Raw genomic sequence first — 14,401 nt, forward strand, 5'->3', positions numbered from 1 at the left:
CTGAAACATCCAGTAGTGCCAAAGTGTATGTTTGTGTGTGTGTGTGTGTGTGTGTGTGTGTGTGTGTGTTTATAATTTGTGGCTAAGCAAGCGGAAACGTGATGATACATCAAATAACACGCTCAAACTGCATTTATGCAGCTCATGCGGCGTCATTTATTACGTGTTTGTGCTGGGACCAAGTTATCGTTGGATCCGAGGTTGACATAATTTTTTAGATGACACGAAAGAACAAATTTAACGTCAAGATAAAAATAACTGACTCATAATTATTTTTCTTGTTATCGAGGTGGCATCCGTGGAGAATCAGTTAAGAATTTTTCGATTATTTGCTATTAAACTCCAATATAAAACTCCAATGCTAACCGTTAATATACAAAAGTGTTTCATGTAATTGAACTCTCCGAGATTTGTCCGTGTATTCTTTTCTTACAATTATATTTTTCAATCAAATATTTAATTAAGTTTTAATTTTAACCTGAAGATAATTTAGTCAATACAAATTTAATTGAATAAAAGATAATAATGTTCAAACAGCAAACATCTCAATAATCGCAACGTGGAATTGATTGAGACTGAGTTGAAGAAGAGCTTACCTCAAGTTACCGAAAAAACGGGGAAGTTCAATTATCCATTTTTGCAATCATAATTAATCACGATCCAATTAACCGTTCACATTAATCCTTCATTTTTAGTCGAGAGTTTGTTTTCTTCGGAGCTTCGGAAATCACGGTAATTAAATCTCGATTTAAATTTTTCCTACGGAATAGAGCGTTGGGAAAGCACCTTGTGTATACAGGCGGTCACTTTTACGAGGAAATTGTATGATGGTCCGAATTGCAAAAAAATATCTGCAGTTAATTTAGCGACATTTAGTGAGATTTAAACGCTTTTCCATTGTTCTCCGAAACGTTCCGCTTTACGCGAAGCTTTATGACTGGTGTTGTAGTGTACGACTGAACTTTCCTCTACGCACTCATACGCTCTCTACTCGCATATGCAATTGTACACCCATGCAACGAGCTGTCGGCGTGCCAAGTCTAAAGAGGAAGTAGCTTTCTGACAGATACTCGTGGTGCGATGGCGTTATAAACCCTCCTTTCTCTCGTTGAGTTACCTGACTGCACTTCTGGTACAGCGAAACAGAAAATAAGAATGACACAACGCAAGTTGGCTTATTCTCGATCTCAACCGGTCGCGAACGATGGTGAAATCCCCAGGAAGCTTACGTCGAGTTCAACAAGCTTCCTTTTCAAGACGAGATAATGCAATATAACGGTAAGAAAATTTTATTAAAGACTCGAAATGGAGCCTGCACTATCTTGTGTACCACATTTCACGATAATAGTCACACAAGCCGACGTATCAATAAATTAATATAAATAAATTAATATATAAATTAATAAAAATAAAAACACATTGAGTGAAAAGTTTTTGATATTTGTGACTACAATTACCTACCTTATCGTTAGTAATAATAACTACATGTATAGTTTTATCGACAAATATATATTTGGTATCGAAAATGATTACAAATTATTATTAGTTATTGTTATAAAAATGGTTGCAATAACTTAACTATAATTTATAATTATTTTTTTAAACAGTTATATGAAATGTGGTAAATATTAACTATAATATTGTAATCATTTTCCACTATACATGCAGTTATATATGTAGGCAATTTCAAGTATACATAAAGGAGAACGTGGTATTATGGCCAGTAGATATAATGGCCCCTCTTATTTCCGCTATTAGGTGATGAATTCTAGTGATTACCTATAGAATATTATTTGTTCAGTAGCTCGCCGTTACATCATGATACTAACATGGCAATATACTTTAGCTGATTCTTATTATAATACACTTTCAAGCGTTTCGAAACATTTTTGAGATACATTTTAGTATTGAATTACACATATTACCTCATTCTTCTTAAATTTGAGCGTATTATTACACGAATATTTGAGTGTCTTGTTTATTATTTAACATTTTATTTGGTCGTACAAGTTTTAAATTTAAATATTAATTACTCTCCAAATCTGAATCAGTGGATAACCACTGATTCAGTGCCAAGTATACCATGGTAATCAATGAATGAAATGTGAGATCCCTAACTTCTAATCTTTATTATGTGATCTAACTAATCCTGATTTAGTGCATAAATTCAATGAATATGGTATTGAAAGATTGAAATTAACATGCAAATATCAATATTTTAATAATGCTTAAATATCCTTCCTTTTTTAGTTGAATTTTACTGATTATCCAGTGCCAAGTATGCCACTAATTAGTGACTATCCACTGATTCAGATTTAGAGAGTATAAGTTTTTGTGTAAAATATTTTGATTATAAATTTTTGTATAAAACATAAATGGTATACCACAATACTATCTTCTCCTCCACAATTTTATCTATATATTTTTTATTGTCTCAAAAATGACTATAAATTTTAGTCAATTATAATTAACTTACAATAATTGAAACCATTTTTATGATAATAATTATAATTTAGTCATTTTTGGTGTCAAATTTGATGGAACTATACATTTATTATTAACACTAATATGCAATATATTGTAGTAATAACTATCATTATAACATGTAATTATAGTCATAAATACCGAAAACTTTTCTCCGAGAGAGAGAGAGAGAGAGAGAGAGAGAGAGAGAGAGAGAGAGAGAGAGAGAGAAAGAGAATGTATATATTATAACACAATTACGTTCTAAATAAATTCTATCAGCTTTTACGACACGAAGAAGCTCTCAAAATTCCCACACATTTTGCGCGAGAAATATTTATTAGATATTTCGGAGCAGGATTGAAAAATATCGATGATGGAAACCTTTTGCACTCGAAGTATAAAAGGCCGATAGTGCGATACGAAAGGGAAATTGATGACACGAGCGAGCGCATTTTTCTCTGACTTTCCTGGGAGTTTCAGCATCGTATGAAAACGGATTTTCAGTGGCGCGATTCGCGCGACAAGGCGAGACGGGGGTCTCTCGAGAGAGCCGCCTTTTCAGATTTGGGGTTTCACGCTCGAATTCAGCGATGATAAAGCTCGTCAAGCGATGGTATTAGCGCGTGTGTGCAGCATCGCGTGCGTGATTAAGCGTGAGATTTAACGCCCGCAGTCTCGCCGGGAATATCATTATAACGGACGGAGTCGCCGAATCATTGCGTTTGATTTTGCTTTCTTCTGAACAAAGGTTCTGTACTTTTTCAATTACTAAACTCCTTTAAATCTCACAATGTGTGTTAATTGTATTCTAAATCTTATTACACATAACTTTACATAATAATTTTGAAAGAAAATTATGTGGAATGAATATAAATTATTCCTATGAGATAATCGAGAGGATTCCTTTTCAGCTTCGCATCAAAGGGAACTTATTATATGCGAGCCAATTTAATATTCTTAAATCAGTATCTATAAATATTACATTCTCGCAAGATAGTCTTGATCTATTTTTGAGACTGCGAGGATTAAGAGGCTGGAGACCGTGAAACCGGATCTTTTGTCGCTTTTGTCACTTTAAGGCGGCGCTCTCGTTGCATTTTTCGCCTCGTCACGCGGATCCGAGATTTTTCTCGTGTATCAGTCGCGGAATCTTTCTGGAAAACGCATAAACCGAGAACGTGTCTGAAAAATATTCAAATCTTGGAAAAAATGTCAGGAAAAAAGAACGTTGAACAGAAAAAGTATTATAATTATTTTTATCAAAAATTATGATTTTTAAGGACAATTAATTCTTTTCTGTATTCCGATTTTAATCATAAAAGTTTGAAACATTTTGCTGTTTGTGAAAATTAATTGTTATTTATTGCAACATAAAGAATCAAATCTAATACAATACTAGAAATAAATTATGCCAGATTAAAAAAGAAATGAATTTTGTATAAAGAAATCGACAATTAATTGACAAACTAAAGTAAGGTTTGTCAATTAACGCTTTGACTTTTTCGACAAACGAATTCTCTAGAAAGATTGAGCGAAACGACGAACCCCGTTCGTTGGATTTCCGGCGCAATCGCGTTTCGATGGATCGATAGTTCGTTATCGCATCGACCATCGAACGGCAAACCGACCGAAGTTTCACCCTCATGAAAGGGGAGAGGAGAAAAAAAAAGGGGTGAGAGGAAGGGGGAGAGTCTGTGCAAAACGCGCTCCTTCTCTACCGAATTCGCGTGCAAACAATCGTCACTGCAGCGGAAAACGATGCTTAACGATCGTGAAAATGTTTCCCCCCGCTTTCGAGTATCGTCCTCGCGATGAGAGAATTTCATTTTCCACTGTGGTCGTCAAAATCGATTAGAATCCGCACATATTATGAATACAAACGAGCACATTCGAGGTAATTTAACTGCAGAGCAAAGAGAAAGAGAAAAAAAAGAGAGAGCAATTATTTTAGGATCAAAACGTGTTCATTTTTTTAATTTAATCAATTTAATTAATTTATAAATTTAACCATCTTGCATAAAAATTTCAAATATTCTGTGATTTGGGGAAAACATACAGGGTGATTCTTAAGTATTCTAAAAGATTTCGAAGGGAGATTTCTCGTATAATAATTCAAGACAAACTTCATATAACCACATAAAGAAAAAAAATATCGTTTCTTTCAAAAGTTTCGAAAACCATTCGTGCCATTTTGATGTTCTTGAAACACACACAAAGTTTCATCAAAGTAATCCGAGTAGTTTCCAAAATTTTAGAAAAAAGCAAAAATTTTTCTTTACTATTCTATGAATTTTTTATCTTCAATTAATGTAAGAAATGACCCTTTAAAATCCTTTAAAATATTTAAAGACCTTGTATAATTAATTTATTACTATATTGATTAGAAAATCAACTAATTATTTGTTTCTATAATTTAATTAGATGAATTAACATTAAATAATTATAATGATACAATTTGTGCTTGTAAAAAGCAACAATACATTTGGCAATTTTTCAATGGAAATATCATATTAGGTTTCCGTCATATCGTTGGATATTTCATTAATAAGGAACATTTTTAATATCAATATGTTTCGTCGCGAGGACAAAACGGATGCGCAAGGACGATTTGCCGATTTATGCTGAAGCACGTATAAGCGTAAGGTGTCGAGACACGATATGGGTGCCAGCCGAGGTGACTTAGGCACGCAACACGAGAAAAAGACAGTAATCAAAGAAACGAGTTGGCAAACGATAAGTGACAAGCGAGTCATCTGGCAAACCGATCGCTTCATAGAAACATGAAATCGCAAATATAGAGGATCTAAAGATTAAATTACATGTTAGACTAATGATAGGTCGATGAACTATGTTGACTGTTGATTGAGTCTATTCTTAAATAATTGTACTGACGTGAATGGCACTCTTTTAATAGTACAGCTTATTGAAAACTTCTGCTTGTCTAGAATCTTTGTCTAAGGATTTCTATTTATCAAGATGATAGGCGTTTATACCGTCAGAAATGGTGCCATAAAGTTGAAAAGTGATTTATGACAGTAAGATGGTATCGAGCTAGTAATCAAAGTTTATTCAAGAATTTCTAAATCTAAAGTAGATCTGTGTTATCGCGAATGTGTTATCATAATTTACCTTTTTAATCCTTTAAGATCTAACTTTTTGGAGATGTGGGACATATAGATATGGTTTAGTTATTTTTAAAGATTTGGGAAATCGCTGAATATAAAAGTGAAGTCAAAATATAAAAATCCAAGAAATGAAATATTATCAAATTGTAATGAAATTGTTTATTATTTAGTTTTGAAAGAAAAACTGTTCAAAAGATAAATACGATCATATAATAAAAATAAGAAAAATTATAGTAATTAGTTCTATAATATATTGCTAAATAATAGAATTGTTTTATTAATAAAATTGAATATTTATTGATAGTATAAGACATGTTTAAAAGCTATGAAAGATTTAAAAGATTTTCTCGTATCTATAAATAAGTAAATGGCATCAATCAATATCATTTCTCCTTCAATAAATATTCCTATCGTATTTCTTATCGTTGAAATACGAAAAGCTTGAAAATTACTTTATATACATTATGTATAGTATAAATATCATTAAAAAAATTGATACTGATGGATCAGTTACTTATGTTTGAGTAATTATCATGTGAAAATAATACTGATACCATATTAATCCGAGAATTTTTCTATCTTACAACGTAAATAATTTTTCTATATTTTACGATTGTATTTATCGCAATATTTTTAAGTTAAAGTTTAAACATTGCCTTTAGTTGGACTGAATAGCTCAATATTTACCAAATGTATTTTCTTAAGATGACTTTAAAGGATTAAAGACAAAAGGCAACATAAATAAAAACACCGAATGCGACGTCACAAGTTTCAAAGTTAAAACTCCAATATGATAACAAGTTGGCACCGCCAACAAGTTGCGGTTTACCCGCACGATGCCAGGAAGATGTATCTTCGAGTTTATCGTAGCTTCTATTCTCGGGTGATTTCTCGGTAGAACGAATTTTTACCGAGCCGGAGAAAAATCCCCAGTGGCGGCCGAGTTCTTTACAGTTAGACGACCCGGAGAAGGTACTCGCGGCGCAACACGGCGGCCAGACGACTCGCGGAACATTCAGCGGCGTGCGGACGCCGGAACGTGAGGCTTGAAAAAATTTGACTTTGAGGAGTGCGGAAAACTAAGAGAACTTTGAAGTAGAGTTAAAACCGCTCCTGGGAAAAAAGTACCTCGTTCTCGAGGCACGAAGTACGGCGACGGGGGTAGCCTGAAGGTACTGCGGATCTCACCTGCGTCCTTGCCACCCTTCACGCAGATGCCAAAGCCATGGTGAGAGTCCGGCGGATCTCTCGTCATGGTGATTGTCCTTACGGTGAGCTCCTGAAGACTGAGCGGCTGCGAGATCGGCGACGTGGGCGGATTCCCGGTGTTCCCAGCCTGCTGCTGCTGCTGCTGTTGCTGCTGCTGCTGCTGCGACTGCTGCGATTGCTGCTGTTGCTGCTGTTGCTGCGAGCCGCCGGATGCGGTCGGCGTGCCGCGGACCGTCGTCACGCTCGCTGGACTCGATGCCGGCGATTTGCGATCGCCCTGCCGTCGTTCCGAGACACTGTTGCCGAACAGCCTGGAGAAGAGGAAACGTTGAATTGTTACTTGATCGTGTTTACGTCACTTACTTCAAAAGGGACAACTCAAAAAATTAAATAATAAGAATCGTATATGTCATATTGGACCGTAAAGTTTGAAACTTATCAAATAGATAATAGGAATCCTATAACGATCTAAGCTGGGATTTTTTTAATGCTTAATAATTCAAAAAATTAAGCTTTCTTGAAAAGGGGAATAGAAACCAAACAAATATTAAACGGAATATAAGCACTTAAATATATATATTATGATAGTGTTTCTAAAAAATAAAGATGTTACTTAATAGACGCATTTTATTGGATTTTTAACGGAATTACTTAAAGGTTCGTAAGAAATAATTGTTAAAAAAGAACGAAAATATGTTATACAATATCCATACAAAACTATGTTTTACAACAATTAACATTTTTTCGCCACTGGAGTGTAGAAACTCCTCAAATGAATATTCTCAGATTAATCATATTTTATGTACATATATTATTTTAATAATTATATTATAATATATTAATTATGTTACTTATATATTAATAATTGCTCTCGTATCAAAATTTTGCATTTGTCAAATTGTTGATACACAAATTTTAAATTAATCTAATAGAGAACCAAAAGTCAATATCAGGGTGTTTTCAGAGAAAAACTCGCAAGATGAAAAGTATATACGAAATAAGCCGCAATTACTAAAAATGAATTACGCCTCAATGGAAAAAGTGTGTCATGTCGGATACACACACAAATCTCCGAGAGCGATTTGCGTAATTCGATTTTGATACATATCGGTGATGCAATCATGGAAGAGCATCTTCCATCATTGGCCTTGCTGGAAGGGAAGTCATACCTGAGCACCTGTTCCGGGGAGATGGCACCGGTGCCGCTGGTGGTTCCGTGACCCCGGTGCGATCTGTAGGGGGTCGCATGCGAGGAGTGATGATGGGGTGCGCTGGGCGGCCTTTCGACAATGGTGTAGCTGGTGCCAGGCGGACTGTAGTAGCCGCGGTGCTGGCCGCCATGATGCCGACTCGTGGTGACGGGCTCGAGATCCTCGGCTTCGTAGCAGCCACCGGTGCCGCTACGCAGGTAGTGAGAACCGCCACCGGCACCACGCAGGAAGTGCGTGGTCCCGGTGGTACCGCCGCCCCACTGCAGCTCCTGCAGCTCGGAACCGTAGTCCTCCGTGCTGCTGGCCATGCCTCGGCTGGCGATCGGCTCCGCCTTGGTCACACCTGCCGGACAATAAACGAGCACGCAATTGCGGTCAACGCAGAATCGATCACCATTATGGAAGGACACGCGGACAGGTCGGCGGATAGCTTGAGTTGCAGGCGAACCGCAACGCGTTGCATTTCAATAATGGGGACATTTTAATTTGGAAAATTTTAATTAGGAGAGAGAGAGGGGGGGGGGAGGGAAAGGAGAAAGAAAGGACTGTAAACTATATTGTACTTGATCTAATTAAATTACTTGAACTGAGAAAATTTATATTTTTTTAATTTAATGGTTTTGCTTGAAGCAGAACATAACTTTATTTGAAAGTTTTGTGTAATATTTAGCATTAAACTTTAAGAATTTTCGTTTTTTTCCTTTGTATATTTTTTTACATTTTAATCAATTTGATATACTTTTGGAATTAAAATTCTAAAATTTTTCTTTTTTTCTCTTCTTTGTGTATATCTTTATACTTCAGTAATTAATAATAACATGAAAATATTATACAATAGTAAAATAAAAACTTTTTATGTGACCAGTTAATAAACAGCACAGGCAGGCTTAATCTTTTGAGAATTAGAGTTTTCTAACAAAGTAATTTATAGAATATCTTTTTTTTTAAACGTTTTTGATGGTTGAATTCGATTCTAGCAGCACATTTTAAAATTCAAATTTCAAAAAATAATCTGATTATTTTGAAACTAGATTTTAGAGGTTCTTATCGCTGAGTTTGAATGTAGCCCGAAAATGTCGAATTTTAAAAAAGTAGTAACCATGAAATGTTACAGGGCTCATATTCAGAATTTGAAAATCAATTTGGAAATCAGTTTTACTATTATCTGTTTGTGTAACGCTGATGAATTTTAAATAAAACAAAACTTGAAAAACTTTCTTTTTTGCTTCACAATTAAAAATTTACAATTAAAAAATCGAATTGTATATGTGTATGTGATCAGATTATTTTTAAAAATTTCATCCGCCATATTGAATCCAGTATTTCGAATTTTTTATTTTTGATCTCACAGATTTGAATGAAATTAAAAACTATCCCATAGGTCAAGTTTCATAAAAATGCATAAATAAAAATGCAATCGAGCAGTTTACAAAATAAATGGGATCACCGATCCGCAAAAGGTTAATAATAAAAGAAGTTCCAGAGAAAATTTACATGGAAATTAGTGGGACTTTCGGATATAAAAAATGTAAAACAGACAGCTTGTTCAAGAATATTTAGCAATTTTTCAATGTTACTCCAGGAGAAAAACCTGTACACGCTTTTACATTAATATATTATGAAGTTAAGTAACAGCAATCCTTGACTCGACATCCAAAGCGGCTTAAACATAAAAGCCACGGCCTGAATTTCAGGGATGTCAGCCAGATCGATCGCGATTCTCGTAAATAAGTCAGGTGACATCACGAGTTCCCGAGAGACATTTTCATGTTTACAAAGAAACTGCCTCGACATTCAAATGCCACATTAACACAATTGAAAATTTTATTAGGGAGGCCTTTCTCAGAAAGGCGTCCCCATCGGAAATGGAAACGCAAGAATTTCTACCGCGACAATCGCGTGACACGCGCAAGACTCCAATACGCGTCCTTTCTTTGCAAAACTTTTTAAATATTTTTAACTTTTAATATTATAATTACAATGATATTTATTCTATGATTATTATTGTTACAACGTTAGCAAAAAAAATTATATTTATAGTTCTATAAAAAAAATATATACATTAGTTGACACCGAAAAAAATTATTATAAATATAGTTATTACTACAAAGACTGTTGCAGTTACTATAATTTAACTATAATTTATAATCTTTTCTGGATCCATCAACCAAGTCATAATTTCAAAGCGCACTATCACTTTACAACTCCATTTCTTCCAACTTACTTTGCGGAGTCGATCGGTTTGTCTCTCTTCTGTGCTGGAACTATGGAACTAATGATGCAGACTGTTCCGCAAAAAATCCACCTGTATGATCTGTTTCATAGTTCTCGCAACAATCAACTTAAAATAACGATGCAGTGCTTCCACAAATTTATACGTATAATCAGAGTCTCCTATTCTTATCTTCGTTTCTTAGTTTCTTCTAGTTTTAATTTTGTTATTATTTTCATACAGCACAGAAGTTTGCAGTAACATTGCTGCAATGTTTGTAACATTAATTGCAATATTATTGAAACATTGAAATGCTGGAATGATCTGTATTGTGTTATTTTAACATTTTATCTTTTACAATTTTCATGTTTCTGTTATTCTTGTCTTTCTATTTTTCTTTAAATTACGGTCACGTTTTGCAGCAATCATCAGTTAAAAATAACAAATGCAGTATTTTCGATCTTGTATATAAAATCAAAACCTACCTTTCCTATTTTCTTATCTTTGATTTTTCCTAATCTTAATTTTTTATAATTTAATTTTATTACATTTCATCTCTTACGTATATTATTTTTTTTTAATTGTTACTATTGACAATGCGTTCATCACAGGATAAAAAATTCGAGGTACTGAAAACCTGGTATTGGTTACAACATTGCAATTTGAGAAACAAAATTGCGTTAATTATTTTTTTAATTTATATATAGTTTATTGTGAATTCTGATAATACATATTTGTAACATGTTTATATAAGCGAAAAAACGCAAAGCTTTGATTTAATTTAAAAGAAATGACAATTTTGTTAATTATACGAAAAAAATGTGAATTTTTATTGTGAATTCTGATCAAGATTGTTATATATTTGAGATATCGGTACAATTTAATATTATTTCTTATCAAAAAGTAAATTGAGTTTTTCTTTTAATCTCACAAATTTGCAAATGAAGCATGCAATTGATATGAACGCAACATATACTTAGCATGTCGATGTATTCGTAGACTTATTTCGATATGTTACGTAATTTATCGTTTGTTCATCAGATTAATGCGTTATCCGTTTAGATATGATACGCGAATTTGCATTTAAAGCGATATTCGAGTAAAATAGGCAGCAATAAATTCCTGCGCGATAAAAACAATCGTGAAATTCGCAGATCACAAGGACAGAGTTTTTGTCTTCAGTCGGTCTTAGATTTGAATGACGACTTTTACGAATGATTGATTGATTCATGCGATTTATATGTGTACTGTATGCACGATCTTATAACGAGTTTCTAAATGATTTGCAAAAGGTAATTCAATAATATCAAGCAATTATTTAGGTTAGAGTGTTAAATAAACACTGTTAAACTAACACTTTATGTCATATGTGGCACATTAAAATAATGAAATGTTTTGTTCACATCCTTTCCCTTTTTTTCTATAAAGTAACATTTGCTGATGTCTACAGATAGTGTCGGATAAAACGGAAGACAGCATTTTGCAAGAAGTATCAGAATACATCGAACGTATTGTAAAATCAAACAATCAACATAGAATATAAGATGATGAAGGAAATATCGAAGTAGCACAGAAAATAAGGCAGAATTGCAAAAGCAAATCGAGATTGGAGAAATTACTCCATTTGAAGCAGCACATTTAAATAAGCACATTTAAATAATCAGCTTTAGAGCAAAAAGAAGGGTATAATATAAAATATTTATTTTACTTGCAATTTAAGTTAAATTTTGAATGTAACAATTGACAAACCTCAGTGTTTAAATAATTCAAATTTTCGCAAATTAAATCTATTAAATTTAATAATTATTTTACATTATTTTTGGAGTGTCAATAAAAGTTTTTCAATTGTCTAATCTTGAGAAAGTATTTCAAACAATAAGCTGTTCTTGCTGAACAAAAGAGAAAATTAAAGACTGCATCTAAGATAAAAATATAGTATCAATAAAAAAAATAAAATTACTTGATGCTGATATAAATACATAATAAAATTAATTGGAAGTTATTTTTATAGACAGAAAGAGAGAGAGAGAGAGAGAGAGAGAGAGAGAGAGAGAGAGAGAGAGAGAGAGAGAGAGAGAGAGTCATTTTCAGTATTAATTATATATTCATTTTTAATAAAGTTATAATTATAATTATTACAAGTATATAAATATTACTAAAACAATTCTAATAGAAATAATCGTAATTATGGTACCATTCAATTATCACAAATACTAAAAATATTTTTCCTGGTGTACGTATAAAATTTTCTAGGAATATTTTTTACTGTACAGACATGGCGACTTGATCAAATCACGGCAACCGTTCTAATTCGAACTCATTAAAGTTGTAATAATTAATTAATTACCGTAATGATGGAATAACAGAACCGCGAAATCGCGACAATCAAACCTATGTACGTCGCTAGGCAATTAATCACGTGTCTGTTTGTGGGTATTGTATGTACGCGCATAGGTATGCGGAATTTACAGATTAATATCCAAACGTCGCCGAAGGTGCCTCCGAATAATTTAGATGCCTTTTTTCAGACGTGTCTTGGCCGTTTACTGCAGCGTCCTCCATGAACGCATCCACGAATATTCGCGATTTATTTTTACACCGCGATCGATTGCAGTTTTTTCCATTGTTATCATCGGGCTGTCGTGACGCGAACCGATTACGTTATCGATTCCCGCAGGACGGGAATAACGGGACAATTAAATCCGTCGCGAAGAGAAACTTCCTTGTCGTGACTGTCTAGTGATTTTAGATAGGATCTTTAACGTGAGACCCGCCGTCGCGCCGTGGCCACAGTAATGACATCATTTTCTGGGACAAACCCGCTGTAACTCCCTAATGGCCTCATGCAGGAAGTCTTCTGTTATCGTCGGAAGAAAGTTCGTCTTGAAGATAATCGCTGATATGTCGACAGCTATATACGAGAATGTTCAACCGAGCTGTTTTTTTCATGCGAATTCTTCGATCGATTTAGGAAAGATATTTAGCAGATAAATATGAAAAGTTGATGATAAATGTTGGATAGACAAACTGTATAATCCTGAATAGTGAAAAGATATAGTTAAATTTTTTTAAAGAAGCTAAATATATTTTTGTAATTTTAAGCTTAAACTAAGCAGTTACAAACATATCTTTTTAAATATTAAAGTAAAATTTTAATTCTTCTGCTTTTTTATCAAATTTACCGTACGATCGTTTGAATTAATATGATCAGAAGATATAAAAATAATATAAAAAATAAATGATTTTTTCATAATAAGTATCTTGCATTAATAACAAAGTTATTAAAGCTAGAGAGAAAATTTTTTTAAATAAAATTAATTCTGAGTTGTTTTTTAGGTCAAATAAAAACTCAACCAGGATTAAATAAAGTATTGAATTTATTTATTATTCTAGTGCACTTATTTTTATGAAAAAGTAAAATTATTTTCTCGTAAAATTATATGGCTTGCGTTTTGCTTAATCACGCAATTATAACACAAAGTATTTCAAAACATGCAACTTTGTGCTATATTTTACAATATATTAGTTTTATAATAAAATAGCAGAACAGCATTTTATATATAAATTATTGCAATTTCATTATAATACATTTAAAGCAAATATATTTAAATACATTTCTTTATAAATACTTCTACATTATTTTAATTTTTCCAACACATTTATCATACACATTTTACAATCAGAAGTGTTATATTTTTTTGCAAAATAGGAACGATAACGATCGTTATTCCCAGCATTCGCCTTGGAATTAAATTCCCGTCATTCCTTTCTTCGTCGCATTGTAATACAAGAGAGAGATTAAATCGTCCTCTACGAAGGCGTAAAGGTCGCGAAGTAGGCTTAGCATTTGATATCGCAACGATATTTTCTAATATCGTCGTCACTTCGCTGACAATCAAGACAGTTTCGTCTATTGCGAGGCAAGCCAACCTTGACACTGACAAAGACTTGTTTGCCGTCGAAGGGGGGCGGGAGGGGCGGGGGTTGAAATCGCTCCTGACGGACGTTCCTGCGGGGGTTACACTGGAGGAGTCGCGCGGTGAAGGGGTGGATTCCGCGGTGAGGGCTGTGTGTCGTCGTGTGTTCCGTCATGTACGAGGGTGGGCCGATCAATACTGCGACTGAACACCTGAAGCCGACTTCATTCAGTCGACACCTTCATTTCATCCCCCTTCATC

At 33.7% G+C, this 14,401-nt stretch overlaps 1 protein-coding gene across 10 annotated transcripts in view; it reads right to left on the reverse strand.

Moving 5' to 3' along the window:
• dysc (whirlin protein dyschronic) overlaps nt 1–14,401 on the reverse strand; it is a 120,044-nt gene that overhangs the window by 84,027 nt on the left and 21,616 nt on the right. For 9 of the 10 annotated variants that reach the window (XM_087414988.1, XM_087414995.1, XM_087414992.1 and 6 more), the window contains exons 2-3: nt 7,970–8,354; nt 6,720–7,111 (exon numbers count right to left, since the gene is read on the reverse strand). In XM_087414988.1, the coding sequence (XP_087271114.1) occupies nt 6,720–7,111; nt 7,970–8,319 (742 nt within the window). In that variant the 5' untranslated portion in view covers nt 8,320–8,354. The remainder of the gene's footprint in view (nt 1–6,719; nt 7,112–7,969; nt 8,355–14,401) is intronic. The other variant, XM_087414990.1, reaches the window with a different exon arrangement.

This window comes from Acromyrmex echinatior, chromosome 17 (assembly GCF_024713525.1).
Source record: "Acromyrmex echinatior isolate Ae372 chromosome 17, ASM2471352v2, whole genome shotgun sequence".
Classification (NCBI taxonomy): Eukaryota; Metazoa; Arthropoda; class Insecta; order Hymenoptera; family Formicidae; genus Acromyrmex; species Acromyrmex echinatior.